Source organism: Mustelus asterias, chromosome 20 (assembly GCF_964213995.1).
Source record: "Mustelus asterias chromosome 20, sMusAst1.hap1.1, whole genome shotgun sequence".
NCBI classification, from domain to species: Eukaryota; Metazoa; Chordata; class Chondrichthyes; order Carcharhiniformes; family Triakidae; genus Mustelus; species Mustelus asterias.
The window spans coordinates 18,292,593-18,320,538 of NC_135820.1; the positions used below are offsets into that span (position 1 = coordinate 18,292,593).

General features: G+C 45.7%; 2 protein-coding genes across 2 annotated transcripts in view; both read right to left on the reverse strand.

The window, feature by feature from the left end:
* The window catches only part of gcnt7 (glucosaminyl (N-acetyl) transferase family member 7), a 420,025-nt gene that overhangs the window by 231,928 nt on the left and 160,151 nt on the right, over positions 1 to 27,946 (reverse strand). The gene's annotated exons all lie outside the window — the stretch shown is intronic.
* The window catches only part of rae1 (ribonucleic acid export 1), a 51,225-nt gene that overhangs the window by 2,001 nt on the left and 21,278 nt on the right, over positions 1 to 27,946 (reverse strand). Inside the window, exons 5-12 of the mRNA XM_078236304.1 lie at positions 25,108 to 25,194; positions 23,021 to 23,107; positions 19,473 to 19,544; positions 18,053 to 18,160; positions 15,928 to 16,034; positions 15,759 to 15,837; positions 12,387 to 12,581; positions 7,278 to 7,363 (exon numbers count right to left, since the gene is read on the reverse strand). Of these exons, the coding sequence (XP_078092430.1) occupies positions 7,278 to 7,363; positions 12,387 to 12,581; positions 15,759 to 15,837; positions 15,928 to 16,034; positions 18,053 to 18,160; positions 19,473 to 19,544; positions 23,021 to 23,107; positions 25,108 to 25,194 (821 nt within the window). The remainder of the gene's footprint in view (positions 1 to 7,277; positions 7,364 to 12,386; positions 12,582 to 15,758; positions 15,838 to 15,927; positions 16,035 to 18,052; positions 18,161 to 19,472; positions 19,545 to 23,020; positions 23,108 to 25,107; positions 25,195 to 27,946) is intronic.

The following is a 27,946-nucleotide window of genomic DNA, read 5'->3' on the forward strand; positions in this document are numbered from 1 at the left end:
TAAAGGGCACTCGTGAACCAGGCGGGTTTTTCTGACAATCGACAATGGGTTTTTAAAAATTTATTAGTGTCACAAGTAGGCTAACATTAACACTGCAATGAAGCTACTGTGAAAATCCCCCAGTCGCCACACTCCAGCGCCTGTTCGGGCACACTGAGGGAGGATTTAGCATGGCCAATCCACCTAACCAGCACGTCGTTCCGACTGTGGGAGGAAACCGGAGCACCCGGAGGAAACGCACGCAGGCACGGGGAAAAATGTGCAGAGACAGTGACCCCAGTCCGGAATCGAACCCGGGCCCTGGCATTGTAAGGCAGCAGTGCTAACCACTAGAAACCCTACAGTGCAGAAAGAGGCCATTCGGCCCATCGAATCTGCACCGACAACAATCCCACCCAGGCCCTATCCCCGTATCCCTGCATATTTACCCGCTAATCCCTCTAACCCTCATATTTACCCGCTAATCCCTCTAATCTACGCATCCCGGGACACTAAGGGGCAATTGAGTTTGGCCAATCAACCTAACCCGCACATCTTTGGACTGTGGGAGGAAACCGGAGCACCCGGAGGAAACCCACGCAGACACGGGGAGAATGTGCAAACTCCACACAGACAGTGACCCGAGCCGGGATTCGAACCCGGGACCCTGGAGCTGTGAAGCAGCAGTGCTAACCACTGTGCTACCGTGCCGCCCACTGTATCATCGTGTGTTGTTTTCCCTCCACCCAGGTCATTGTTAGTCTTTTAATTCCAGATTTTTTATTGAATTCAAATCTCACTATCTGGCTTAGTGGGATTTGAACCCAGTTCCCCAGATCTTGCCCTGGGTCTCTGGATTACTAGTCCAGTGACAATACCATTGCCTCCCCATTTCATAGCACCCCTCCTTCACACTGTGAATGACACGCAATGTACAAGGACAAGCCAGACAGCCATACAGTGGAGTTGGTGTTTAAGCTCTACACAAGTCTCCTCCCATTATTTACCTCATTCCACTCCACCAACGCATTCTTCTATTCCTGTCTGTCTCGTTTCCTACATCACATCAATAATTACACTTCAAACTACTTCATTAACCCTAGAACACTTTGGGATGTCCTGTTGCTGTGAAATTCATTACAGACATTAGACTATGTCTTTCCTTCTACTTATTTAACTAACTTCCCTTTCAGGACAGCCAGTAAGTAGGGACAGTTGTTGTCATGAAGCTGACACCCAGACAATCTATATACACACACACACACACACACACACACACACACACATTCAGAAAGCTTTCGACAATCAGATCTTTAAGAATTAAGAAATTGGAATAAAGAGTCTAGCAGTGTAGTGTGTCAAGGGGACAGGATGTGCAACCCAGGTGGAAAACATTCTTTAAAAAAGGAGTGAACTGTTTTTAAAATTACATCGGAATAAAAACAACATGTGCAGGTAGAAAAGACACTCTGAATTTTGAACCTGCCAGGTATTATGTGGACTTTGCCACAATGAGTAATAGTGATACCACCAGACATTTCCAACACCAGTAAAGACAGACAGCTAAGGATCTCTCCCCACCCCCCGTGAGAAGTTGCTCGAAAGAAATCCCATTGGTGACAAATAAGTGAAGGTCAAAGAGCAATAGTAGCTCTGTCCTGTGGGAGGTCAGAGCCGTGTCTGGTACTGAATCACAGAGAGCAGTACAGCAGTACTTACTGTGCATTCTTCAACTCAAGAACGGATGTCACCAACTGTACGTCTTTTGAAGAAAAAAACCAAATAGTTACCATGGTGACAGATGCTAACATGCCTTAGGTTTTAGAACTATAAGTATCAGGAATTTGGGAAGGCGGCTGGGGTGGGGGGGTAAAGAATTAGAGGATCAAACGAGGGGGAAGACCCAAGACATGTGGTGTCTGCTTCTCCCCTCAACCTGTCGACTCTTGCGGTGACAGGATTCCACACCTTTCCTCTGCTGCCATCTTGAATTATTCTTTTTTTTTGACGGGGTGTCTAATCCCAGGCTAGCCTTGCCTATGTACATACTTCAGGGGAAGCAATGGAAACCAATAACCTTATCCTAAGATAAACTCAAAATACTGCGGATGCTGGAATCTGAAACAAAACAGAAAATACTGGAAAATCTCAGCAGGTCTGACAGCATCCGTGGAGAAAGACTAGAGCCAACGTTTCAAATCTGGATGACCCTTTGTCAGAGCTGAGAGCAGAGTCAGCAGAGATTTATCCTGAGGGTAGGGAGGGGCGGTGGAGGGGTGGTGGAATTGGGCAAAGGGAATGTAAATGAGGATGCAGAAGGCTGCTGGAGAGAGATATCGAGGGTGTGCATATGGTGCTGCATGGCACTGAGCGTGGATCTATCTTAATACTTACTCCCCCCTCACTCCCCCCATACTATAGAACCAACTGCAAGAATCTTCCCATGGTGGAGACCAAATGACAGCAAGGATCAGATTCACACCCTTCCTGCTGTGTGTGCGTCTCTCAGCTGAACAGCAAGGGCACCCTTCATGTGATTTATTTATTAAATAAAGATTCTGGCGGCACGGTGACACAGTGGTTAGCATTGCTGCCTTATAGCGCCAGGGACCCAGGTTCAATTCCCGACCTCGGGTCACTGTCTGTGTGAAGTTTGCACGTTCTCCCCATGTCTACATGGGTTTCCTCCGGGTGCTCCAGTTTCCTTCCACACTCCAAAGTTGGATTGGCCATGCTAAATTCTCCCTTCGTGTCTCAAGATGTGCAGTTTGGGGGATTAGTGGGGTAAATGCGCAGAGTTACAGGGATAGAGCAGAGAGGGGGGGCCTGGGTGGAATGCTCTTTTGGGGAGTCGGTGCAGACTCGATGGGCCGAATGGTTCTTATTTTTAGCTCCTTCACACCGGGTCTCTAATATTTCAATGGTATTTTGTACACATTGCAGTTCCAGTAAAAAAGAATTTACAAAATTTACGAAATAGGAAAGAAATGTCACTTCTTGAGAATGGTCTGGTTTGGTGAAATGCTTCTAAATAATTATGTGAGGAACTGCAGATCATTTCCACATGGGTAACTCACTGGGTCGACAGTCAAAGCTGTACAAAACTGGCATTTGGGCATAAATACCAACACCATTCCCATCCACATTCTGCCACTGAACGTTGGGCCTAGTACGAGGATATTAGAGGTTTCAGCGCAGGAAAGGTACTCAGTGTGAACTCCAATCACCTTTGAATCATTTTAACACCAGCGTTTCTGCCTCTTCTGCATCCTTGACTAACTCCCAGCTTGGGTGACGCGGCAGTGCAGCACGGAGGGAGTGCTGTACTGTCAGCGCAGGCTTTCCAATGCATTAAACCAAGGCCACACCTTGGAGGAGCAGATTGCACCTCACTATTCTGAAGAGGAGCAGGGGAGTTCTCCTGGCATCTATCCTTGTCTATCCTTAAATCAACATTGCTAAGAGATTATCTGATCATCTTTTCATTGCTGTTTGTGGAAGCTTGTTGTCCCACATCACAACAGTGGCTACACTTCAAAGGTACTTCATTAGCTGTAAAGCACCGAGCACTAAAGTCATTAAAACACTGTTTAAATGCAAGCCCTTCTTTGTCATTCCAAACATTTATTCATTCATGGGGTGTGGGCAAGGGAAACGTTTATTGCCCAGCCCAAATGACCCTTGAAGAGACGGTCAGCCACTTGTTTAAACTGCTGCTGTCCATGTGATATAGAAACACAGAAGATAGGATCAGGAGGAGGCCATTTGGCCCTTCGAGCCTGCTCCACCATTCATTACGATCATGATCATCTAACTCAAAGCCTAATCCTGCTTTCTTCCCTTGATCCCATTCACCCCAAGTGCTATATCCAGCCACCTCTTGAATACATTCAATGTTTTGGCATCAACTACTTCCTGTGGTAATGAATTCCACAGGCTCACCACTCTTTGGGTGAAGAAATGTCTCCTCACCTCCGTCCTAAATGGTCATCCCTGAATCCTCAGGCTGTGACCCCTGGTTCACGATTCCCCCACCATCGGGAACATCCTCCCTGCATCCATCCTGTCTAGACCTGTTAGAATTTTATAAGTCTCTATGAGATTCCCCCCTCATTCATCTGAACTCCAGCAAAAACAATCCTAACCTAGTCAATCTCTCCTCGTACATGAGTCCCACCATCCCTGGAATCAGCCTGGTAAACCTTCGCTGCACTCCCTCGAGAGCAAGAATATCCTTCCTCAGAAAAGGAGACCAAAACTGCACACAATACTCTAGGTGTGGCCTCACCAAGGCCCTGTATAATTGCAACAACACATCCCTGCTCCTGTACTCAAAACCTCTCGCAATGAAGGCCAACATGCCATTTTCCTTCTTTACCGCCTGCTGCACCTGCATGCTTACCTTCAGTGACTGGTGCACAAGGACACCCAGGTCCCGCTGCACACCCCCCTCTCCCAATTTACAGACATTTAGGTAGTAATCTGCCTTCTTGTTTTTGCTTCCAAAGTGAATAACCTCACATTTATCCAAATTATCCTGCATCTGCCATTGATCTGCCCACTCACTCAATCTGTCCAGATCATTCTGAAAGATCTCTGCACCCTTATCACAGTTCACCCTCCCACCCAACTGGGTATCATCTGCAAACTTTGAGAAGTTACATTTTGTTCCCCCTTCCAAATCATTAACATATACTGTGAATAGCTGGGAACCCAGCACCGATCCCTGTGGAACCCCACTAGTTACTGCCTGCCAATTTGAAAAGGACCCATTAATTCCTACTCTTTGTTTCCTCTCTGCCAACCAGTTTTCTATCTATTTAATATACTTCCCCCAATCCCATGCACGATAATCTCTCGTACGGGATTTTGTCAAACGCTTTCTGAAAGTCCAAATATACCACATTGATTGGTTCCCCCTTGTCAACTCTACTAGTTACATCTTCAAAGAATTCCAACAGATTTGTCAAGCATGATTTCCCCTTCATAAATCCATGCTGACTCTGTCTGATCCTGCCACTGCTTTCTAAATGCTCTTGATAAAGTCCTTGATAATGGATGTAGGTACATTTACAGTGCGGTTAGGGAGGGAGTTCCAGGATTTTGCCTCAGTGACCGTGAAGGAACAGCTAATATATTTCTAAGTCAGGATGGTGAGTGGCTTGGAACAGAACTTGCAGGTGGTGTTGTTTCCAGGTGTCTGCTGCTCTTGTACTTCTAATGGAAATGGTTACGTGTTTGGAAGGTGCTATCTAAGGTGGTTTGGCAAATTAATGCAGTGTGGATTGTATATACCGCTGCCAGTGTATCAGTGGCGAAGGCAGTGAATGTTTAAGGTGGTGGATGGGTTGCCAATTAAATGGGCTGCTTTGTCCAGGATGGTGTCAAGCTTCTTGAGTGTTGTTGGAGCTGCACCCATCCAGGCAAGTGGGGAGTATTCCATCACATTCTGACTTATACCTGGTAGCTAGTGAAATGGCTTTGGGGAGTCAGGAAGCGAGTCACTCACTGTCGAATACCTAACCGTTGACCTGTCCTGGTATTTCTGTGGCTAGTCCAGTTAAGTTTCCAGTCAATGGCAACCTCCCAGAATGTTAAGAACGGGGGATTTGACAATGGCAATACCATTTGAGTTTCAAGGGGAGGTGGTTAGACTGTCTTCTGGAGATGGTCACTACCTGTTACTAGAATGGCACAAATGCTACTTACCCACTATCAGCCCAAGCCCGGATGCCCCCATGTGGGCAAGTACTGCTTCATTATCTAGGACGTAGCCCTGAGAAACTCCTGCACTGATGTCCCAGATATCAAACAACCACAATCATTTTCCATTTGCTAAGTATAACAGCTGACTTTCTTCCCCAACCCCCAATGACCCTTTTTTAAATATTCGTTCATGGGATGTGAGTGTTGCTGGCTGGGTCAGGATTGGCCATGCTAAATTGACCCTAGCATCAGGAGGATTAGCAGGGTAAATATGTGGGGTTATGGTAATAGGGCCTTGGTGGGATTGTGGTCGGTGCAGACGATGGGCCAAATGGCCTCTTTCTGCACTGTAGGGATTGAATGATTCTATTTATCCCTGAGGACATTTTAAGAGTCAACCACATTGCTGTGGCTCTGGAGTCACATGTAGGCCAGACCGGGTAAAGACGGCAGATTTCCTTCCCTAAAGACATTAATGAAACAGATGGGGTTTTCCAACAATTGACAATGGTTTCATAATTCCAGCTTGTTATTGAATTCGAATTTCATCATCTGCCATGGTGAGATTTGACCCAGGTCCCTAGAGCATTACTCTGGCTCTCTGGATTACTAGTCCAGTGACAATACCACTGTACCACCGCCTCCCCGCATTTTACTCCAGCTCCTTGATGCCACATTCAGTCCAATGCAGCCCTGATGTCAAGCGCAGTCAGTCACCTGAACCAAGGAGCCTCAGGAACCAGATTTAAATCTTAATTTCACGTTTCTGTTAACTATCCCAAATTGCCAATTTGAACAGATCTCGGTGTTCTGACTGAGGATTCAACTGGCAACCAGCGATCAACATCAACGCCAGCCTCTTTCCAAAGCTGCTAACCCACAGAAACTGAACAGGTCAAAGTCAGAAATAACCTGGGACTGAAGTACCTGGACCTCAGGATCACACAAACACTCATAATTTAAGGGAAACCTGGATAACGTTTGCGGAGGTGGGGTAATAAAGCTTTAAAGTTAATTTTTATTATTATTGTCACAAGTAGGCTTACATTAACACTGCATTGAAGTTACTATGAAAATCCCCCAGTCGCCACAGGTACAGGTACAGGTACGCGCCTGTTCAGGTACACTGAGGGAGAATTTAGCATGGCCAATGCACCCTAACCAGCACGTCTTTCAGACTGAGAGAGGAAACCGGAGCACCTGGAGGAAACCCACGCAGACACGGGGAGAACGTGCAGACTCCGCACAGACAGTGACCCAAGACAGAATTGAACTCGGGTCCCTGGCGCTGTGAGGCAGCAGTGCTAACCACTGTGCCACCCTTAGTTTATCGAGATAGATAATCTAATGTGACCCAAGTGACTTGTTTGTTTTTGAAATGGTGACCGGGTTTGTTTGCAAAGAAAAATAATCACCCGTTCCCATCAATTGCAGCAAAAGATAAAAATGGCAGCAGATAATAGTGGAATCCACTGTCAGAGACACTCCACTAATTTCAAAGCACCACTCTGACATTAAATGAAGTGGTCTGGATCATTGGAAGATAGGTTTGAGAGTTGGTTGCCAGCTGGAAGCCTGAGTGTGGTACTTACCCTTTCTTGTTCCTGGGTTTCAGCTCTTCTGCAGCATTGCGCAGGAAGATGTAATTCTTCTTCTGTGGGTTGAAATATTCATGACCCTGAAAACAAGACGTTCAAATATTTTCGTAACCAATTAATCAACTCAACTCCACTAGCAAAGTCGCTTTAGGGATTAAAGTAAAAATACGCGTCAAAAGCATTATCAAAGCAATCCCCTTGTATTCACTGTCAGTTATGACCTTATATTAGCCTCTTCTCTCTCCTCACCAAGAACTGGATTTCCAAGCATGGGTCTATCTATGGAAATTGTCATAGAGTGCAGAAGGAGGCTATTCGGCCCGTCAAGCCTGCAATGACAACAATCCCACCCAGGCGCTAACCCCATAACCCCACATATTTACCCTGCTAATCCTCCTGACACTAAGGGGCAATTTAACATGGCCAATCAACCTAAGCTGCACATCATAGAATCATAGAGACCCTACAGTACAGAAAGAGGCCATTCGGCCCATCAAGTCTGCACCGACCACAATCCCACCCAGGCCCTTCCCCCATATCCCTACATATTCACCCGCTAATCCCTCTAACCTACGCATCTCAGGACACTAAGGGCAATTTTTAGCATGGCCAATCAACCTAACCCGCACATCTTTGGACTGTGGGAGGAAACCGGAGCACCCAGAGGAAACCCACGCAGACACGAGGAGAATGTGCAAACTCCACACAGACAGTGACCCAAGCCGGGAATCAAACCCAGGTCCCTGGAGCTGTGAAGCAGCAGTGCTAACCACTGTGCTACCATGCCACCCAAATCTTTGGACTGTGGATGGAAACCGATGCAGACACAGAGAGAACGTGCAAACCCCACGCAGACAGTGACCTGAGGCGGGAATCGAACCCTGGTCCCTGGCACTGTGAGGCAGCAGTGCGAACCGTGCCACCAAATTTTGCAATGCATTCATCCATTAATTATCCATGGAATATGCCTTTTCAGACCACAGGGTACACCTAAGCATGAATCCCCAGTTTAGTGTAACCTTATCTTGGCACTGAACATCACAACTGCATCCCTTGCCTCAGAAACAATAACTGAATATCAGCTAACCACCTAATAATTTGCACCAAGTATATTGATTACATTAAGTTTAATATATTATGACTTCCGCAAATCCAGGATAAAGTAAGGCAAGTTTCAGTCTGCTCTTTGATTGTTTTTTTTTAAATTTTCATCCTTAATCAGAGATAGTGAAGTCTAAAACAGGATATCAAGGTACAATATAGTGTTAATTCCACCAATTAAATGTTGTGGAAAATGTAAAGTGGACATGACGACCCTGATTTTACTGGCACACCCGGCCCTAGCTCGGAGAATGGCATTCTCCGTTGGCCTCGGGCGTGATCTCATGAGCCTTGAGCGGGCGTGCCGGTAAAATTCCGGACAACATCTCTCCCAATTTCAGTAACTGCAAAGAGTTCTGGGAATAACTTTGGGCTTGGACGCCACTTTCAAAATTTAAAATGTTACTCTGAGGTTGGGATTGAAATTCACCAGCATTGCTGGGATGGGTGTACAATGGACAGGCACATCGCCGATCTTCCAGTCTCATTACTCACAACAAGAATCAAGTTAACCTCTGACCTATTCTGGTCGCCACGGTATTTATATGGCTAGTCCAGTTCAGTTTCTAGTCAATAGTAACCCCCAAGATGTTGATAGTGGGTGTTATAGAGTGCTATAGTAAGCATTTTCCTATTTCAATGTATCTACTGATGTATAAGGTTACGGGAAAAAGATGGGAGCATGGGGTTGAGGAATATATGAGCCATGATCCAATGGCAGAGCAGACTCGATGGGCCAAATGGTCTAATTCTGCTTCTACATCATATGGTCTTTAGCCTTACCAAGAGAGACCTGTGTAACTAGCTGTCTCCGGTTCAGAGTCCATGCTGTACTGTATTTCGACAGTTTTGTAAGCAAAAGAAGATTGAGTACAATACGTTCGACTACCTTTTTTGAGAGCAAGTTACCACTGTGGGGATTCAGTGACGGTAATGCCATCAAATGACATGGGGCAATTCTCTCTTGTTGGAGATGATCATTATCTGGCACTTGTGTGGTGTAAATGTTACTTGCCACTTGTCAGCCCAAGCCTAGATGTTGTCCAGGTCTTGCTCCATTTGGACACTGCTTCAGTATCTGAGGAGTCGCGAATGGTGCTGAACATTGTGTAATCATCAGCGAACATCCCCATTTCTGAGGTTATGATGGAAGGGAAGTTATTGATGAAGCAGCTGAAGATGGTTGGGCCGAGGACACTACCGAGGGACTCCTGCAGAGATGTCCTGGGATTGAGATGATTGACCTACAACCATCACAACCGCTTTCCTGTGTCCCAGGTCTGACTCCAACCAATAGAGGGTTTCCCCGATTCCCACCGACTCCAGTTTTGCTGAGGCTCTTTGCTGCCACACTCAGTCAAATGCTGCCTTGATGTCAAGGGCTGTCACTCTCATCTCACTTCTGGAATTCAGCTCTTTTGTCCATGTTTGAATCAAGGCTGCAGTGAGGTCAGAAGCTGAGTGACCCTGAGCAACTGTCAGCAGGTTATTGCCGAATAAGTGCCGCTTGAAAGCACTGTCGGTGACCCCTTCCATTATTTTTCTGATGATCGGGAGTAGACTGATTGGGTGGTCATTGGGGATTGACTGGGTTGAATGTGTCCTGTTTTGTGTGTACAGGACATACCTGGGCAATTTTCCACAGTGTTGGGTAGATGCCAGTGTTGTAACTGTACTGGAAGAGCTTGGCTAGGGGAGTGGCAAGTTCTAGAGTATAAATCTTCAGTACTATTGCTGGAATATTGCCTGGGATAAGCCTTTGCAGTATCCAGTGCCTTCAGCATTTTCTTGATATCATGTGGATTGAATCAAATTGGCTAAAGACTTAAAGACTGAGGACCCCCTGAGGAGGCCGAGATGGATCATCCAATCGGTACTGCTTGCGAATGCTTCAGCCTTATCTTTTGCATGGATGTGCTGAGATCCTCCATCATTGAGGATGGGGACATTTATAGAGCCTCCTCCTCCAGTGAGCTGTTCATTTGCCCACCGCCATTCACGAGGATGCGGTAGGACTGCAGAGCTAAATAGTGAAAGCCGTCTGAGGCTTCACTGATAGATCTGCCAGTTTCACCAGTGAGCAGCTGGTATTCAATCCTTCATGTGCGCTGAGTTAGCTGATTCCAGACAGAAGTAGAATCAGCCTTGGCACACATGAGAGAGAGAGAGAGCGACCGAGTGAGGAATCAACCAGAAGTTTCATCTCTTGGTCTCGCTCAGTAACTTGTGTGTGGGGAATTAGATAAGACACTTGCCTCTGAGCCACTCTCAACCACAGTCATGTAACTGGCCAAAGTTCAAACCTATAGCTCACATGTTCAAGAGTCAACACAAAACCTAGAGAACTAATACAACAAATATCATCTTCAATAAAAGGGCAGCTGGGGCCAAACTGTCAGGGGAAGGGAAATATTCTCCTACCAGAGAACTATTTCAATTTAAAATGAATATGGTGATAAACTACAGGAGGGCGGTCCCTACAGAAACTCGCTCTTGCCACAGATGTGGCAGAGCACCCACTACTAGAACCAGTCCTGCCCACAGCTGTGGAGCATCCTCCAGCTGTAAGTGTGTTGGTGAAGAGCCGCTTAACTGAGCTGGTTCTTTTTCCAGGTGTCAGGGACAGCAATCTTTTCTGGAAACAGCTCTAAGAATCAATCATAGAATCTCTACAGAGCAGAAAGAGGCCATTTGGCCCATTGAGTCTGCACCGACAACAATCCACCCAGGGCCTAACCCTTAACCCCACATATTTACCCTGCTAATCCCCCGACACGAAGGGTCAATTTATGATGTTGCGGCTGTATAGAACGTTGGTTAGGCCACATTTGGAATACTGCGTCCAGTTCTGGTCGCCGCACTACCAGAAGGACGTGGAGGCTTTGGAGAGAGTGCAGAGAAGGTTTACCAGGATGTTGCCTGGTATGGAGGGTCTTAGCTACGAGGTGAGATTGGGTAAACTGGGGTTGTTCTCCCTGGAAAGACGGAGGATGAGGGGCGGCCTAAGAGAGGTGTATAAAATTATGAAGGGCATAGATAGGGTGAACAGTGGGAAGCTTTTTCCCAGGTTGGACACAAGGGGTCACGGGTTCAAGGTGAGGGGGGCAAGGTTCAATACAGATGTCAGGGGGACTTATTTTACACAGAGGGTGGCGGGGGCCTGGAATGCACTGCCAAGCAAGGTGATTGAGGCGGACACGCTAGGATCCTTTAAGACTTATCTCGATAGCCACATGAACAGACTGGGAATAGAGGGATACAAATGAATGGTCTAGTTGGGTACATGAGCGGCACAGGCTTGAAGGGCCGAAGGGCCTGTTCCTGTGCTGTATTGTTCTTTGTTTGTTCTTTAGCCTGGCCAATCCACCTAGCCCGCACATCTTTGGACTGTGGCAGGAAACCGGAGCACCTGGAGGAAACCCACGTAGACACGGGGAGAGCGGACTAACTCCACACAGACAGTCACCCAAGGTTGGGATTGAACCCGGGTCCCTGGTGCTGTGAGGCAGCAGTGCTAACCACTGTGCCACCGTGCTGCCCCACAGCTGCCTCAAGAGCACTGAAGGCTTATATGGTCAAAAGTTCAACTTTTGTCATTTTTTAAAAATTCATTAAATGCTGGCCAGCATTTAATGCCCAACGCTCGTTGCCCTTGTCCAGAGGGCAGTTGAGAGTCAACCACATTGCTGTGGTTCTGGAGTCACATGTAGGCCTGGCCAGGTAACGACAGCAGATTTCCTTCCCTAAAGGACATCAGTAAACCAGATGGGTTTTTCCGACAACTGACAAAAGTTTCATGGCCATCAGTAAATTTTTAATTCCAGATTTTTAAAATTCAAATTCCACCATCAGCCGTGGCGGGATTCGAACCCCGGTCCCCAGAACATTAGCGGAGTTTCTGGATCAGTAGTCTAGCCATTAATAATACCGCTAGGCCTTTGCCTCCCCGATTTATCACCATTACGCAGGTATCTACACAGAGAGCTCGACACTTGTACTTACTTTTGACCAGTCATAGCTTGAGGAATAGGCAAAGATGTTGCCGTTATTGTTGAAGCAGCAGGCTGCTATTTGCTGGTCCAGCTGCTCCGATGTTTTGAGCTTTGTGCGAGCGTCTTTGTCCCAAAAACTGAACCTGCCGTCGGAGCCCACAGTGGCAAGAGTGCCATGTATGGGGTGGAATGCAATTCCATTCACCTGGGAGAAGTGGCAAAGGTAAAAAATTGTTCAATGACAATATGGAAAACTGGACACCACATCTGCACCAAATCACTGGTCACAACTCACCGCTTTGAGATTTAATTGTGGAATCGGTATGCTTTCTACAAGACGGGAAAGGGTCAGATTGGGTCTCAGACTTCTTTAATATTCATTTACCGGATGTGGGCGTATGATTATGACACACAAAACTATATAAAAGCAAAACAGTTTGATTTCAACTTAACAGTCTCCACATGGTGGCACAGTGGTTAACACTGCTGCTTCACAGCACCAGGGAGCCAGGTTCAATTCCAGCCTCGGGTGACTGTGTGGAGTTTGCACATTCTCATGTCTGCGGGGATTTCCTCCGGGTGCTCCGGTTTCCTCACACACTCCAAAGGTGTGCAGGTTAGGAGGATTGGCCATGCTAAATTGGCCCTTAGTGTCAGGGGGATTAGCTAGGGTAAATACATGGGGTTACAGGGATAGGGCCTGGGTGGGATTGTGGGCGGTGCAGACTCAATGGACCGAATGGTCTCCTTCTGCACTGTCGGGATTCAACGAAAATAGAGAAATATTCAGCTGGCCGGGCAGCATTTATAGAGAGAGAAATACGGGTAACACTTAAGGTCGATGACTTTTTTCAAAACTAGGAAAAACAAGGAGGTGTAACTGATTTAAGCTAATACTGATGCAGGAAAAGGGCAGTGGTTGGTGAAAGTCGGGAAGGTCTGCGATAGGGTGGAAGGCCGGAGAGATTAAATGGCAAAAATTGACACCTTGATGGTGTGAGGCAAAAGGGGATTACAATCAAGAAACAAAAGGTGGGTTGAGAGGAGATGGAAATGCCATCAGCAGTGTCCCAAAAAATGGGAGCGGTGGTTGGTCTGAAATGGTTTGAGTGTTAAAGTTCCCAACTGAAAGACGAGTTGTGCTGATTTTGTTTTTATTCATTCATGGGACATAGGCGTTGCTGGTTGGCCAACATTTATTACCCATCCCTAGTTGCCCTTGGAGGGCAGTTGAGAGTCAGTCACATTGCTGTGGCTCGAGAGTCACATGTAGGCCAGACCAGGTAAGGACGGCAGATTTCTTTCCCTAAAGGACATTAGTGAACCAGATGGGTTTTTCCGACAATCGGCAATGGTTTCATGGTCATCAGTAGATTCTTAATTCCAGATTTTTTTTAAATGAGATTCAAATTCCACCATCGGCAATGGCGGGATTCGAACCCGGGTCCTCAGAACATTAGCTGAGTTTCTGGATTAATAGTCTTGCAATAATACCACTAGGCCATCGCCTCTCCCATTGCTCTGGCTTATGTCAATCTTCTGTGGAACAGTGGAGGAGGCCGATGGCAGGTCAGGGTGGGAATGAGACAATGTGTGAACATGAGAATTTTAACCTCTTGGCCACAGTTACAGACTAAATGGAGGTATTGGTAAAGCGACCACTGAATCTGTATCTGGTCTCTCAACGTAGCCAGATGGTGAGCAGCAGAGTGTGCACCATGCTGAAAGAAATGTAAGTATACCTGGAGGTAGTATTAGGGCCCAAAGACAGTGGGAGAGGGAGCATTTCCTGTGCTTACGTAAGACATTGCTGTGGGAAGGGTAGGAGCAATGGGGAGATTGAAGAATGGAAAAGAGTATTGTAGAGAGAAAGGTTCCTTCAAATTGTTGAATGGAAACAAAGGAATTGGTTGGTGGTTGATGGGAGGAAAGTCACTTTAACATCCCCCAGCTCTGTCCTGCTTCCTACACTGTTTCAATGAATCTGAGCAGAAACTCAAGGAACATCCATCTGTTGATTAGGAAATTTACAGCTTTCTGGACTCAGAGTTTAACAGTTCCAAATCCTAACCATTGCTCCCATTTTTAGCAGGTGTCAGTCATGAATCTGCGATTGCCATTCACATCTCTTTTAGATCCACCTTCAGTTTCTTTACGTAGAATCATAGAATCTGTACATAGCAGAAGAAGGCCATTCAGCCCATCGAGCCTGCACCGACAACAATCCCACCCAGGCCCTGTCTCCGTAACCTCACATATTTACCCCGCTAATTCCCCCTGACACTAAAGGGCAATTTAGCATGGTCAATCAACCTCACCAGCACATCTTTCAGACTGTGGGAGGAAACTGGAGCACCCGGAGGAAACCCACGCAGACACAGAGAATGTGCAAACTCCACACAGACAGTGACCCGAGGCCGGAATTGAAACCGGGTTCCCTGGCGTTGTGAGGCAGCAGTGTTAACCACTGTGCCACCGTGTCATCATCCCATTTCATTTGGCATTATTATCCTTTTTGTCATTTAATCATTCCTGCTTTCCACCCTCTCACAGATCTTCCCCGTCTTATTTTCTTCTCTCCTCGCCTCTGTAATTGTTTTAAACCGGTGACATCTCGATCCTTTTTCCAGTTTTGATGGAAGGTTACCAACTTGAAATATTGACCTTGTTTCTCCAAAGATGCTGAGTATTTTCAGCTTGTTCTGATTGAAGCTATACACAGAGACAGAAAGCAAGTCTGTGGATACATTCTAATTGCAGGTAGACATGATTAAATTGTTCAGGGGTGATGTGGAGCTAGCACAAGAATGATGGGCCAAATGGCCTCCTCCTGCTTTGAAATTTATTCTGTGTGATCAGGTTGCTTGTAAATCCACGGAAAAAGTGAGTAATTAATGGCACAACTGATGAGGGTCAGATTGTAAACTTTTTTATTATTCATTTGTGGGACATGGGTGTCGTTGGCTGGCCAGCATTTATTGCCCATCCCTAGTTGTCTGAGGACAGTTGAGAGTCAACAACATGTAGGTCAGACCAGGTAAGAATGGCAATTTCCTTCCCTAAAGGACATTAGTGAACCAGATAGGTTTTTCCGACAATCGACAATCAGTTGATTCTTAATTCCAGATTATTTTTTATTGAATTCAAATTCCACCATCTGCAGGATTTGAAACTGGGTCCCCAGAACATTAGCTGAGTTTCTGGATAACCAGCCTAGCGGTAATACCACTAGGCCATTGCCTCCCCATGTCAGAGTTTACCACGAGCCAAACCTTTCTTCCCCCAATCTGTTTGTTTCAATGCTCAGATTCATACGGGAATATAAACGACTGCCATGCTACATAAATATACCTGAGGATCTGTGCTTCACAGCAGTACTTACAGCATAAATATCTTGAGGTCCAGATGTGTTGGTTGTTCCATTAGATCGGTGGCATTTAAAAGTGAAGTTGTCTTTTGCACTATTTAAGAAAGTGTGACGAAGCAGATTGTTAAAAAGCAGTACCTCGAAAAAAACATAAGGAAATGATGAAAAAGCTAAGAACACTTACGGGTTGGGAGGGTTTATATAATGAATGGCCACTCGTCCCTCAATGCTTCCAAGTGCAAATCCTGTGGGCTTGTTCTGTTTATCTTTAAAGATGGCTACACAGCGATGCTGAAAAAGATGGATTAACAGGTGCTGAGGACAGCCAGAGTCTAACTGATAATGTTACCATAACCTGACAATTTCATTGATGGAAGTTCTGATTTGATTTATTATCACATGTATTGGGGTACAGTATTGTTTCTTGCATGCTACATAGATAAAGCATACAGTTCATCGAGTACATAGGGGAGAAGGAGAGGGTGCAGAATATAGTATTGCAGTCATAGCTAGGGTGCAGACAAAGATCAGCTTAATATATGATAGGTCCATTCAAAATTCTGATGGCAGCTGGGAAGAAGCTGTTCTTGAGTCGGTTAGTACGTGTCCTCAAGACTTTTGTACCTTTTTCCCAACAGAAGATGGTGGAAGAGAGTATGTCTGGGGTGCGTGGGATCCTTAATTATGCTGGCTGCTTTTCTGAGGCAGCGGGAAGTGTAGACAATGCCAATGGATGGGAGGTTGGTTTGCGCGATGGACTGGGCTTCGTTCATAACCCTTTGTAGTTTCTTGTGGTCTTGGACAGAACAGGAGCCATACCAAACTGTGATACATCCGGAAAGGATTCTTTCTATGGTGCATCTGTAAAGATTGGTGAGAGTCGCAGCGGACATGCTGAATTTTCTTAGCCTCCTGAGAAAGTAGAGGAGTTGGTGGGTGTTCTTAACTATAGTGTCGGCATGGAGGGACCAGGACGGTTTGTTGGTAATCTAGACACCTAGAAACTTGAAGCTTGGGGACTGAAGGTGGCGGGCAGGTTGGGGAAGGTGGCGTGATCAATGCCGTTAAGATCTGAGTAGCACCTCAATGTCCTACTTGAACCATCGACATTCATATGGTGGAGGTCCCCAAAGTATCATTCAGCAGAACGTTCTTTGGGTGAAACCCCTGAAGAGGATATAACAACATATCTCCAGGCCAGGAGAGGCTTGGAGGGATGGTGGTGTGCTTGTCTGCCCGCCTGTTGTCCTTCTGGACAGTGGGGATCCTGGTTTAATAAGTGCTGCGCAAGAAGCCTTGCTGATTTGGGTTGGGAGTAGATGGCGATGTGCGAGAATTTGGAAAAAAAACAGTGCAATTATTTTAGTTACAAATTGAATACTGCGGCGCACGGTGGCACAGTAGTTAGCACTGCTGCCTCGTAGCGCTAGGGACCCGGGTTTGATCCCCGGCTTGGGTCACTGTCTGTGCGGAGTCTGCACGTTCTTCCTGTGTCTGTGTGGGTTTCCTCCCACAGTTCGAAAGACGTGCTGGTTAGGTGCATTGGCCATGCTAAATTCTCCCTCAGTCTACCCGAACAGGGCAGAGTGCGGCGACTTGGGAATTTTCACACTAATTTCATTGCAGTGTTAATGTAAGCCTACTTATGAAACTAATAAATAAACTTTAAATTATTCACGCTGCATTGACTCATCTTAGTTAACCATAAAAACCCTCTGTGCTGGAGTTGAAATATAGGCTGGGATTCTGCTCCCAATGCCTCTCCAGTAATCTTTGCTGCATGTCGGGCCAGGGTAGGACTGGGCTCTCCAGAGTCAGAAAGTCTGTGCTAAGTCTTGCCACCCAAGCTCACAGACCCAATTTAGTAAATTATATGATGACAAATACTATTTTGGTATGTGTGATTGTCGGGCTGACTCATAGATTTATTCCCCACTGATGGGAAGATGCGATGGATTTATAATGTAAACACAATTGAATTTATACAAGAGTCAAACACATGACAATTGCTCCAACTGATTTACCCCTGATTTAAAATATTTCCTCTAAAAAGGGACAGATCTGACAGGTTAAAGTCCAGGCTGAGTGGAAACAAAGAATGGCCAAAATTAAACAAGGGGATTTGATAAAAATGTGCCGAGAAGCTCTTCGTAACAAAGAGAAGCGGTTACAGCCGTTGATAGAGCAGCAGGTGCAATGGGCGTGTGTGCACCTGTGCATCAATCTAAATTAAACAGTGGAAAGGGCACAGTTCCTGTGGTTAGGATCGCTCCCTTTCTCCAGCAGGTCACATGCTGCTGTCATTGTACCTGATGCTTGAGAGGAGAGTCTATCCTCTTGAACTCGGAGGGCTGGTTCTCCAGCTGGTAAACTATCAGACCTCTCTCCGCAGTGGCCACTACAGCCATAGGATACAACTGCCATTTAAAAGAAAGAGAGAGAGAAAAATTAAGGAATCTTGCATATCCATTCACTGAAGTATCCCCACAATAATGCTGGAATAAAGAAAACCCCTACACTTTCTTAATTATTATATTTCACCATTCCCAAACCCCTGTCCAATAGGTTTCCTCCTTTATTCTAATGCTTTCCTATAATATGGAGTGGAGATTGAACATTTTGATAGTCTCCTCTGTGGTACGCAGTGTAGATTAATAATACAACAATACAACAACTAAATAAATACGTGCCATTTTCCCATCATTTACCCAATCCCCATATTTCTTAATTCCTGCACAAAAATGCATCCATCGCACAAATATGTAGAAATATTTTTGCTACTTGACAACTATATATGTGTATATATATACACACACACACATATTTTTAATCTTCTCCACTCCATAGTTAAAAGCACTTATTGTGCAAAGAGTTCTGTTACAAGGCTTTGGTTCAAAAACTAATATCTGGAATCTGTCAAAAGCGAGCCAGCCAGCCAACCAACAATCAGTAAGGTTGCAGGAGCAAAGCCAGACCTCCTTCCACCCCCATCAATATCAGTACCGTTTGAATTCAGGCTCATGTCTTGAACCTGAAAACTCAGTAACAAGTCAGGTCCTAGTACATAAAGAGTAATCAGATACCCCCCCCCCCCCCACCCCACCCTCCTCCCTCACAGAGCATGGGCTGTGGGAGCCCATAAAAGATACTCACCATACTGGATGAGCCATGCTACCAACTGTTACATGACATGGCCTACAGTATGGAAACAGGCCGTTGGGCCCAACCGGAACATGCCGACCATGGTGCCCTCCCAGCTAGTCCCAACTGCCCACATTTAGCCCATATCCCTCTAATCCTTTCCCATCCATGTACTTATCCAAAAATGCCTTTTAAATGTTGCTATTGTACCTATCCCAACCACCTTCTCTGGCAGCTCATTCCACATACGCACCACCCTCTGCGTGAAGAAGTTGCCCCTCAGGTCCCTTTTAAATCTTTCCCCTCTCATCTTAAACCTGTGTCCTCGAGTTTTCAATTCCCCTTCCCTGGGAAAGTCCTCCCACTGCTTCTCACCATTCACTAGGGAACAGTGTGGAGATACAAAATCAACAATGGTTCACCAATCACTTGCTCCTGTTACTATTATTCTGAGTGAAAACAGTTATATTAACTTGAGAAGTCAGGGTGAGTGAGGAGGACTCCAATTTGCTTCATGGACCACCCATGATCTCACGTGGCAATCCCAATAAGTGCCTGTATGGGTGGTGTTATAATGTAGCTACCTACCACGTCAGCACAGTAACATCTCTCCGGCAGCTGCAATGTCAACATGGGATTCGGAGAACGTGTATCCCAGAACTGAAATAAAGAGGAATAATTAATATCCCTGCCATCTTGTAGGCTATTCACCAGCTAAAGCTGCAAGCTCAAAAGCTGTTTCACATTACAGCCTGTTTCAGGAACATGTTTCAGACAAATGCTTTTAAAGATTTAAGCTTGGGTGCGAGTTGGCCAATTTCAGGACAGATGGGCCAAAGTGCTAAAACTGGCTCAGCGTTTTGGACTCACTTCTCATCATTACCCAGGGCCCAATGCTCTCAGGCTGCTGTATCAGAGTAAAGGCAGCAGGCACATGGAAGAACCATCATCACCTCCAAGTCCCATACCAACCCAGTCTGGACATATATTTCTGTTCCTTCATTGTCACTGCATCAGAACCCTGAGTGATTTCACTACATTGTCTTCAGCAGCTTAAAAAGGGCAACTAACCGGGTCCAGATAAAGGCTGGCATAAAGACACTTTGCCTGAATGCACGAAGCATTCGAAACAAAGTAAATGAGTTGATGGCACAAATCCATACAAATGAATATGATCTAGTGTCCATCACAGAAACGTGGTTGCAGGGTGACCGGGACTGGGAATTGAATATACAGGGTTATCAGGCATTTAGGAAGGATAGACAGGTAGAAAAAGGAGGTGGGGTAGCTTTGTTAATAAAGGATAATATCAGGACGGTAGTGAGAGACGACATAGGCTCTAAGGAGCAAAACGTGGAATCGTTGTGGGTGGAGATAAGGAATAGTAGGGGGAGAAAGACACTGGTAGGCGTGGTCTACAGGCCCCCAAATAATAACTTAGAGGTGGGGAGGGCTATAAACAAGCAAATAATGGATGCATACAAAAGTGGAACGGCAATTATCATGGGGGATTTTAACCTACATATTGATTGGCCGACTCAAATTGGACGTGGAGGGCTTGAGGAAGAGTTCTTGGAATGCTGTCGGGATTGTTTCATTGAACAGTATGTTACAGAACCTACGAGAGAGCGAGCTATCTTGGATCTGGTTCTGTGCAATGAGACAGGTAGGATTAAGGATCTTCTTGTGAAGGATCCTCTTGGGATGAGTGATCATAATATGGTGGAATTTCTGATACAGATGGAGGGTGAGAAAGTAGGGTCCCAAACCAGTGTCCTCTGCTTGAACAGAGGGGAGTACGATTGGATGAGGGTGGAATTGGCTAATGTAGACTGGGCGAGCAGACTGGTAGGTAGGACAGCTGAGGAACAGTGGAGGATTTTTAAGGAGATTTTTTTAAGTACTCAGCAAAAATATATTCCGGTGATAAAGAAGGACTGTAAGAAAAAGGATAACCGGACGTGGATAACGAAGGAAATAAAGGAGAGTATTAAAATAAAATCAGATGCGTACAGAGTGGCCAAAAATAGTGGAGAATTAGTGGATTGGGAAAGCTTTAAAGAAAAACAAAGAACGACTAAGAAAGCGATTAAGAAAGGAAAGATAGATTATGAAACTAAACGAGCTCAAAATATAAAAAATGATCGTAAAAGTTTTTACAAGTATATAAAAAGGAATAGAGTGGCTAGAGTGAATGTTGGACCCTTGGAAGATGAGAGGGGGGATTTAATAGTGGAAAACGAGGAAATGGCTGAGACTTTAAATAAGTTCTTTGTGTCGGTCTTCACGGTGGAAGACACAAATAGTTTGCCGAATATTAGAGATCGAGAGTTGGTGGGAGGGGAGGTCCTTAATACAATTACTGTTACTAAGGAGGTGGTGCTTGGTAGACGAATAGGACTGAAGGTAGACAAGTCCCCGGGCCCGGATGGAATGCATCCCAGGGTACTGAAAGAAATGGCTGAGGTAATAGCATTTGCGTTAGTAGTAATTTATCAAAATTCACTGGACTCTGGGGTAGTGCCGACTGACTGGAAAACAGCTACTGTTACGCCGCTGTTTAAAAAAGGAAGTAGACAAAAGGCGGGTAACTACAGGCCGGTTAGCTTAACGTCCGTAGTTGGGAAGATGCTAGAGTCCATTATTAAAGAGGAAATAACAGAGCACCTGAATAAGAATGGTTCGATCAAGCAGACGCAGCATGGATTCATGAAGGGAAAGTCGTGTTTGACGAATCTACTGGACTTTTATGAAGATGTCACTAGTGCGGTTGACAGAGGGGAACTGGTGGATGTGGTGTTTTTAGATTTCCAGAAGGCGTTCGATAAGGTGCCTCACAAAAGGTTGCTGCAGAAGATTGGGGTACACAGAGTTAGGGGTAAGGTGTTGGCGTGGATTGGGGATTGGCTATCTAACAGGAAGCAGAGAGTTGGGATAAATGGGTGCTTTTCTGGTTGGCAGTTGGTGACCAGTGGCGTGCCGCAGGGATTGGTGCTGGGGCCTCAATTGTTTACCATTTACATAGATGATCTGGAGGAGGGGACTGAATGTAGGGTATTCAAGTTTGCTGATGACACGAAGGTGAGTGGGAAAGCGAATTGCGTGGAGGACGCAGAAAGTCTGCAGAGAGATTTGGATAGGCTGAGCGAGTGGGCGAGGATCTGGCAGATGGAATATAACGTTAGCAAATGTGAGGTTATCCACTTTGGAAGAAATAATAGTAAATTGGAATATTATTTAAATGGAGAAAAATTACATTGTGCGACTGTGCAGAGGGACCTGGGGGTCCTTGTGCACGAATCGCAAAAACTCAGTCTGCAGATGCAGCAGGTGATCAAGAAGGCGAATGGAATGTTGGCCTTTATCGCGAGGGGGATAGAATATAAAAGCAGGGAGGTCTTGCTGCAACTGTACAAGGCACTGGTGAGGCCGCAACTGGAGTACTGTGTGCAGTTTTGGTCCCCTTATTTGCGAAAGGATATATTGGCCTTGGAGGGAGGGCAGAGAAGGTTCACCAGGTTGATACCGGAGATGAGGGGTGTGGCTTATGAGGAGAGATTAAACAGATTGGGTCTGTACTCGTTGGAGTTTAGAAGGATGAGGGGTGATCTTATAGAGACATATAAGATAATGAAGGGGCTGGATAGGGTAGAGGTGGAGAGATTCTTTCCACTTAGAAGGGAAACCAGAACTAGAGGGCACAGCCTCAAAATAAGGGGGGGCCGGTTCAGAACAGAGTTGAGGGGGAACTTCTTCTCTCAGAGGGTAGTGAATCTCTGGAATTCTCTGCCCATTGAACTGGTGGAGGCTTCCTCGTTGAATATGTTTAAATCACGGGTAGATAGTTTTCTGATTGATAAGGGAATTAGGGGTTATGGGGAGCAGGCGGGTAAGTGGAACTGATTCGCTTCAGATCAGCCATGATCTTGTTGAATGGCGGGGCAGGCTCGAAGGGCCAGATGGCCTACTCCTGCTCCTATTTCTTATGTTATGTTCTAACCACCACCTTCTCAAAGGCAACTTGTTGGCGACACCTGCATCTTGTGAATGGTTTCACAAATCATCGCAGTCTATCCACAATAGCTGTCAAACAGTAGAACGTACTATGAGTATTAATAGACGCAGTCAATACATACCTTTAATGTCTTATCCCAGCTTCCTGTCATTACACAGCTGTAGTTTGGTGCTTTGATCCAGTGGACAGTTTTAATGGGAGCATCATGCTGTAGTCCAAACAGACATTATTACCAGTATTGTACTATTCAAAGACGAGAAAGTTCTCCCGAAGCCATGCACCCATTTTCCTTGCACTTACTCTGGTAAACAGTAAGACAATACACCCCAATTCCACCCAGCCTCCAGCCGCCCATCCACTGACTCCGCCTACATTTCCTGCTGCCTTGGAAAAGCAGCCAACATAATTAAGCACCCCACACACCCCGGACATTCTCTCTTCCACCTTTCTCCATCGGGAAAAAGATTCAAAAGTCTGAGGTCAAGTACCAACCGACTCAAGAACAGCTTCTTCCCTGCTGCCATCAGACTTCTGAATGGACCTACCTCGCATTAAGTTGATCTTTCTCTACACCCTAGCTATGACTGGAACATTCTCCACTCTCTCCTTTCCTTCTCTATGAATGGTATGCTTTGTCTGTATAGCGCGCAAGAAACAATACTTTTCACTGTACACTAATATATGTGACAATAATAAATCAAATCAAAAATATAGAGACTGGAGCTCTGATTATTTAACTCTGGCCTCTTGTTACAGAGACACTTGGAGTCGTGCTGCAAGATGTTGGAATCTCCAGGTGCTCTACAGAGGAGCAGGAAGAAGTCATTTAGTCCTCAAGCCGGCTACACCAGTCAATTACATCCCTCAATTCTCTTCTCCAATAAGAATCTATAATAAACTCAAAGCAAAATGCTGCGGATGCTGGGAATCTAATATCAAAACAGAACGTTCTGGAAATACTCAGCAGTTCCGGCAGGATTTGTGATGAGTGGAAAGGAATGTTTTGAGTCAAATATGATTTTATAAAAATCAATTTTAGTCTTGAAAATTCAAATTAACCCAGCAACTACAGCCTTTCGGTGCAGAATGTTCCAGATTTCTGTTACCGTTTGTGTGAATTAGTGTTTCCGGATTTCACTCCTAAATGGGCGGCACAGTGGTTAGCACAGCTACTTCACAGCGCCAGGGACCCAGGTTCCATTTCGGCCTCGGGTCACTGGCTGTGTGGAGTTTGTACGTTCTCCCCGTGTCTGCGTGGGTTTCCTCTGGGTGCTCCGGTTTCCTCCCACATTTCAAAGGCGTGCGGGTTAGGTTGATTGGCCATGCTGAATTGTCCCTTAAAGTCAGGGGGATTTGCAGAGTAAATATGTGGGGTTACGGGGATAGGACCTGTTGTCGATGCAGGGTTGTTGGGCTGAATGGCTTCCTTCTGCACTGTCGGGATTCTATGATTCTATGAATGGCCTGAAAAGACAGGGGCAGGTCAGGAGACCACTTTCCGGTTCGGTGTTATTCCTTTCTAGGACGGCATGGTGGCACAGCGGTTAGCACTGCTGCCTCACAACTCCGGGTTCGATTCCCGACTGTCTGCGTGGAGTTTGCACGTTCTCCCGGTGTCTGCGTGGGTTTCCTACTAGTGATTCAGTTTCCTCCCAGAGAGCGAAGATGTGTAGGTTAGGTGCACTGGCCATGCTAAATTGCCCCTTAGTGACCTGGGATGCATTAGTTAGAGGGTTTAGCAGGGTAAATATGTGGGGTTACAGGAATAGGGCCTAGGTGGGATTGTGGTCGGTGCAGACTCAATGGGCCGAATGGCCTCCCTCTGCACTGTAGGGTTTCTATGATTCTATGAATCCCCTGCTTCCGTGTGGAGTGACCTTCCTTCCAATTTGGCCAGCATGTGGGAACACCCTTGGCTTTGCTTCCAGCAGGATTTAGATTGGACTTGCCGGTGGTGTATTATCAATCCGTGCTCTGCTTTTCCATGGCCATAGCTGCTCCCCCATGTTGTCCCGCTAACACAGGCACATGTTAACACTTCGCAGACACACAAGACAGTCTAGTTCACTGTTGGCAATTTGCAGACTTGCATGTTTTGTTTTAGGAGAGATAGAACAATATCTAAAAGTGAGCATGGGAGCCCGTTCTGTTTCGTACACATCTTGTCCTACACCAAACAGTATTGCGAACATCTGACTATCCACTTACTTGTGCAATCTGTATTGCCTGGTTACTGTTGAGGTCCCACATCTTTGCAGTTTTATCACATGAGGCTGTGACCACTTTGCTCCCATCCTTTAGAAAAAATGAAGTTGCATTACTGCACAGAGTTACGGGAGACATATCAATGGAAACAGCACTCAGACTGCAATGAAAACAAAACATAACATAGCCTGCATAAAACCATTCCCACTCAGTGCACATAGCTTTCATTAAGTGTACATTTTATTCTATGTATCGCGCTAAAAACCCTTCCATAGTGATTTACGCTATTTTCTAAAGACTGCAGGCCCATTGGCAATTCTACTGACGCTCAGTCCAAATCCTGAAACTCCCTGTCTGATAGCAAGGTGTAGCGTCACCATATACACTGCAGCTGTTCAGGAATAAGGACCAACTCTTCCTCCTCAAGGGCAAGTAGAAGTGGCCATCAACACGCACATCACAACTAGCAACTAAAAAGAAAAACCACCATTTAACACCCTCTCCAATAGGGGGCGTACATTTTCACAGAAATCCATACTGCCATTAAAAGACTAATGTTTGAGTGGCAGAGAGCTTTCCCAAACTAAAGCTAAAGGGATCAAGGAGGAAGGGGGATCAGGATATTGAATTTAATGATCAACCATGATCAAAAGGAATGGCGGAGGAGAATTGAAGGGCCGAATGGCCTACTCCTGCTTCTAGTTTTGATGTAATTGCCTACTCTGTGCTTGGTTAATTTTTCAAACTCAATCATTATTTTGGGATATAAGTACCGATTACAAAATTGGATACAAAACTGGCTCAGTAAAAGAAGTCTAACAACACCAGGTTAAAGTCCAACAGGTTTATTTGGTAGCAAAAGCCACTAGCTTTCGGAACAGGCTGTTCCTTCATCAGGTGGGTGGGAGTTCTGATCACAAACAGGGCACAAAGACACAAACTCAATTTACATGAATAATGATTGCAATCATTATTCATGTAAATTGAGTTTGGGGCTTTGTGCCCTGTTTGTGATCAGAACTCCCACCCACCTGATGAAGGAACAGCCTGTTCCGAAAGCTAGTGGCTTTTGCTACCAAATAAACCTGTTGGACTTTAACCTGGTGGTGTTAGACTTCATACTGTGTTTACCCCAGTCCAACACCGGCATTTCCACATTGGTAAAAGAAGACAGAGGGTAGCAGTGGAAGCGTGCGTTTCTGAATGGAGGGCTGTGACAAGTGGCGTTCCTCAGGGATCAGTGCTGGACCTTTGCTGTTTGTAATATATATCAATGGTTTGGAGGAAAATGTAACTGGTTTGATTAGTAAGTTTGCGGACGACACAAAGGTTGGTGGATTTGCGGATAGCGATGTGGACCATCAGAGGATACAGCAGGATATAGATCAGTTGGAGACTTGGGTGGAGAGGTGGCAGATGGAGTTTAATCTGGACAAATGTGACATAATGCGTTTTGGAAGGTCTAATACAGATAGGAAATATACAGTAAATGGCAGAACCCTTAAGAGTATTGGTAGGCAAAGGGATCTGGGTGTACAGGTACACAGGTCACTGAAAGTGGCAATGCAGGTGGAGAAGGTAGTTAAGAAGGCATACGGCACACTTGCCTTCATCGGCCGGGGTATTGAGTTTAAAAATTGGCAAGTTAGACCGCACTTGGAATATAGTGTTCAATTCTGGTCGCCACATTACCAGAAGGATGTGGAGGCTTTGGAGAGGGTACAGAAAAGATTTACCAGGATGTTGCCTGGTATGGAGGGCATTAACTATGAGGAGGGGTTGGAGAAACTTGGTTTGTTCTCACTGGAACGACGGAGGTTGAGGGGCGACTTGATAGAAATCTACAAGATTATGAGAGGCACGGACAGAGTGGATAGTCAGGAGCTTTTTCCCAGGGTGGAAGAGTCAATTACTAGGGGGCACAGGTTTAAGGTGCGAGGGGCAAGGTTTAAAGGAGATGTACGAGGCAGATTTTTTTTTACAGAGAGTAGTGGGTGCCTGGAACTCATTGCCGAGGGAGGTAGTGGAAGCGGATATAGTAGTGACTTTTAAGGGGCGTCTTGACAAATACATGAATAGGATGGGAATAGAGGGATATGGTCCCCGGCATTGTAGGGGTTTGGTTCAGTTGGGCAGCATGGTCGGTGCAGGCTTGGAGGGCTGAAGGGCCTGTTCCTGTGCTGTTATTTTCTTTGTTCTTTGTTCTACAAGGCAGGTATTCCCTGGGTGTCTTAGTAACGGTGGGCAACATCATCTCTAACTTTTCTTTTGTTGGACGTGGCGTATTAATTTTAAGTGCCCGGTACCTTTACTTTTTGCATGGCTGCCTACAGACATTAACTTGTGCTTGGTCTGATGGGAACGTACAGGTTACTGTACTGTACAAAGAGCATTGCTGGTGGGCCACCTTCTTGCACCACTACAGTCTGCGTGGTCAGGGTATTCCCACAACTGACCCAGCAACGGGAACCCAGATATTTGGGTTAGCTGGGATGGCGTTCAACTTGGTGGGGAACTCGGCGTGATGGTGCTCCTCTCATGCAGCTCCTGCTCTTGTCCTTAGCAAGTGTCCATTTTATTGGATGTATCATGCTTAAAAACCCCTTCCCCAGTCAAAGAAACCTTAGCAAGCTGATTGTAGAAGCTATCACAGTAGCCAAGGTACGCTGGCGGTGAAGCGAATGGATGTGTAAAGTGATGGTCGGGCTGCCCAAGTGGACTGTTTGGTCCTCGATAGTACTGAGCTTTGAGTTGCAATTACATCCATCACACTCCTGCTTTGTGCCTTGTAAATGGAGGAATATCTTTTAGAGTGAGGTGGTGTATTGCTACAGAATACCTG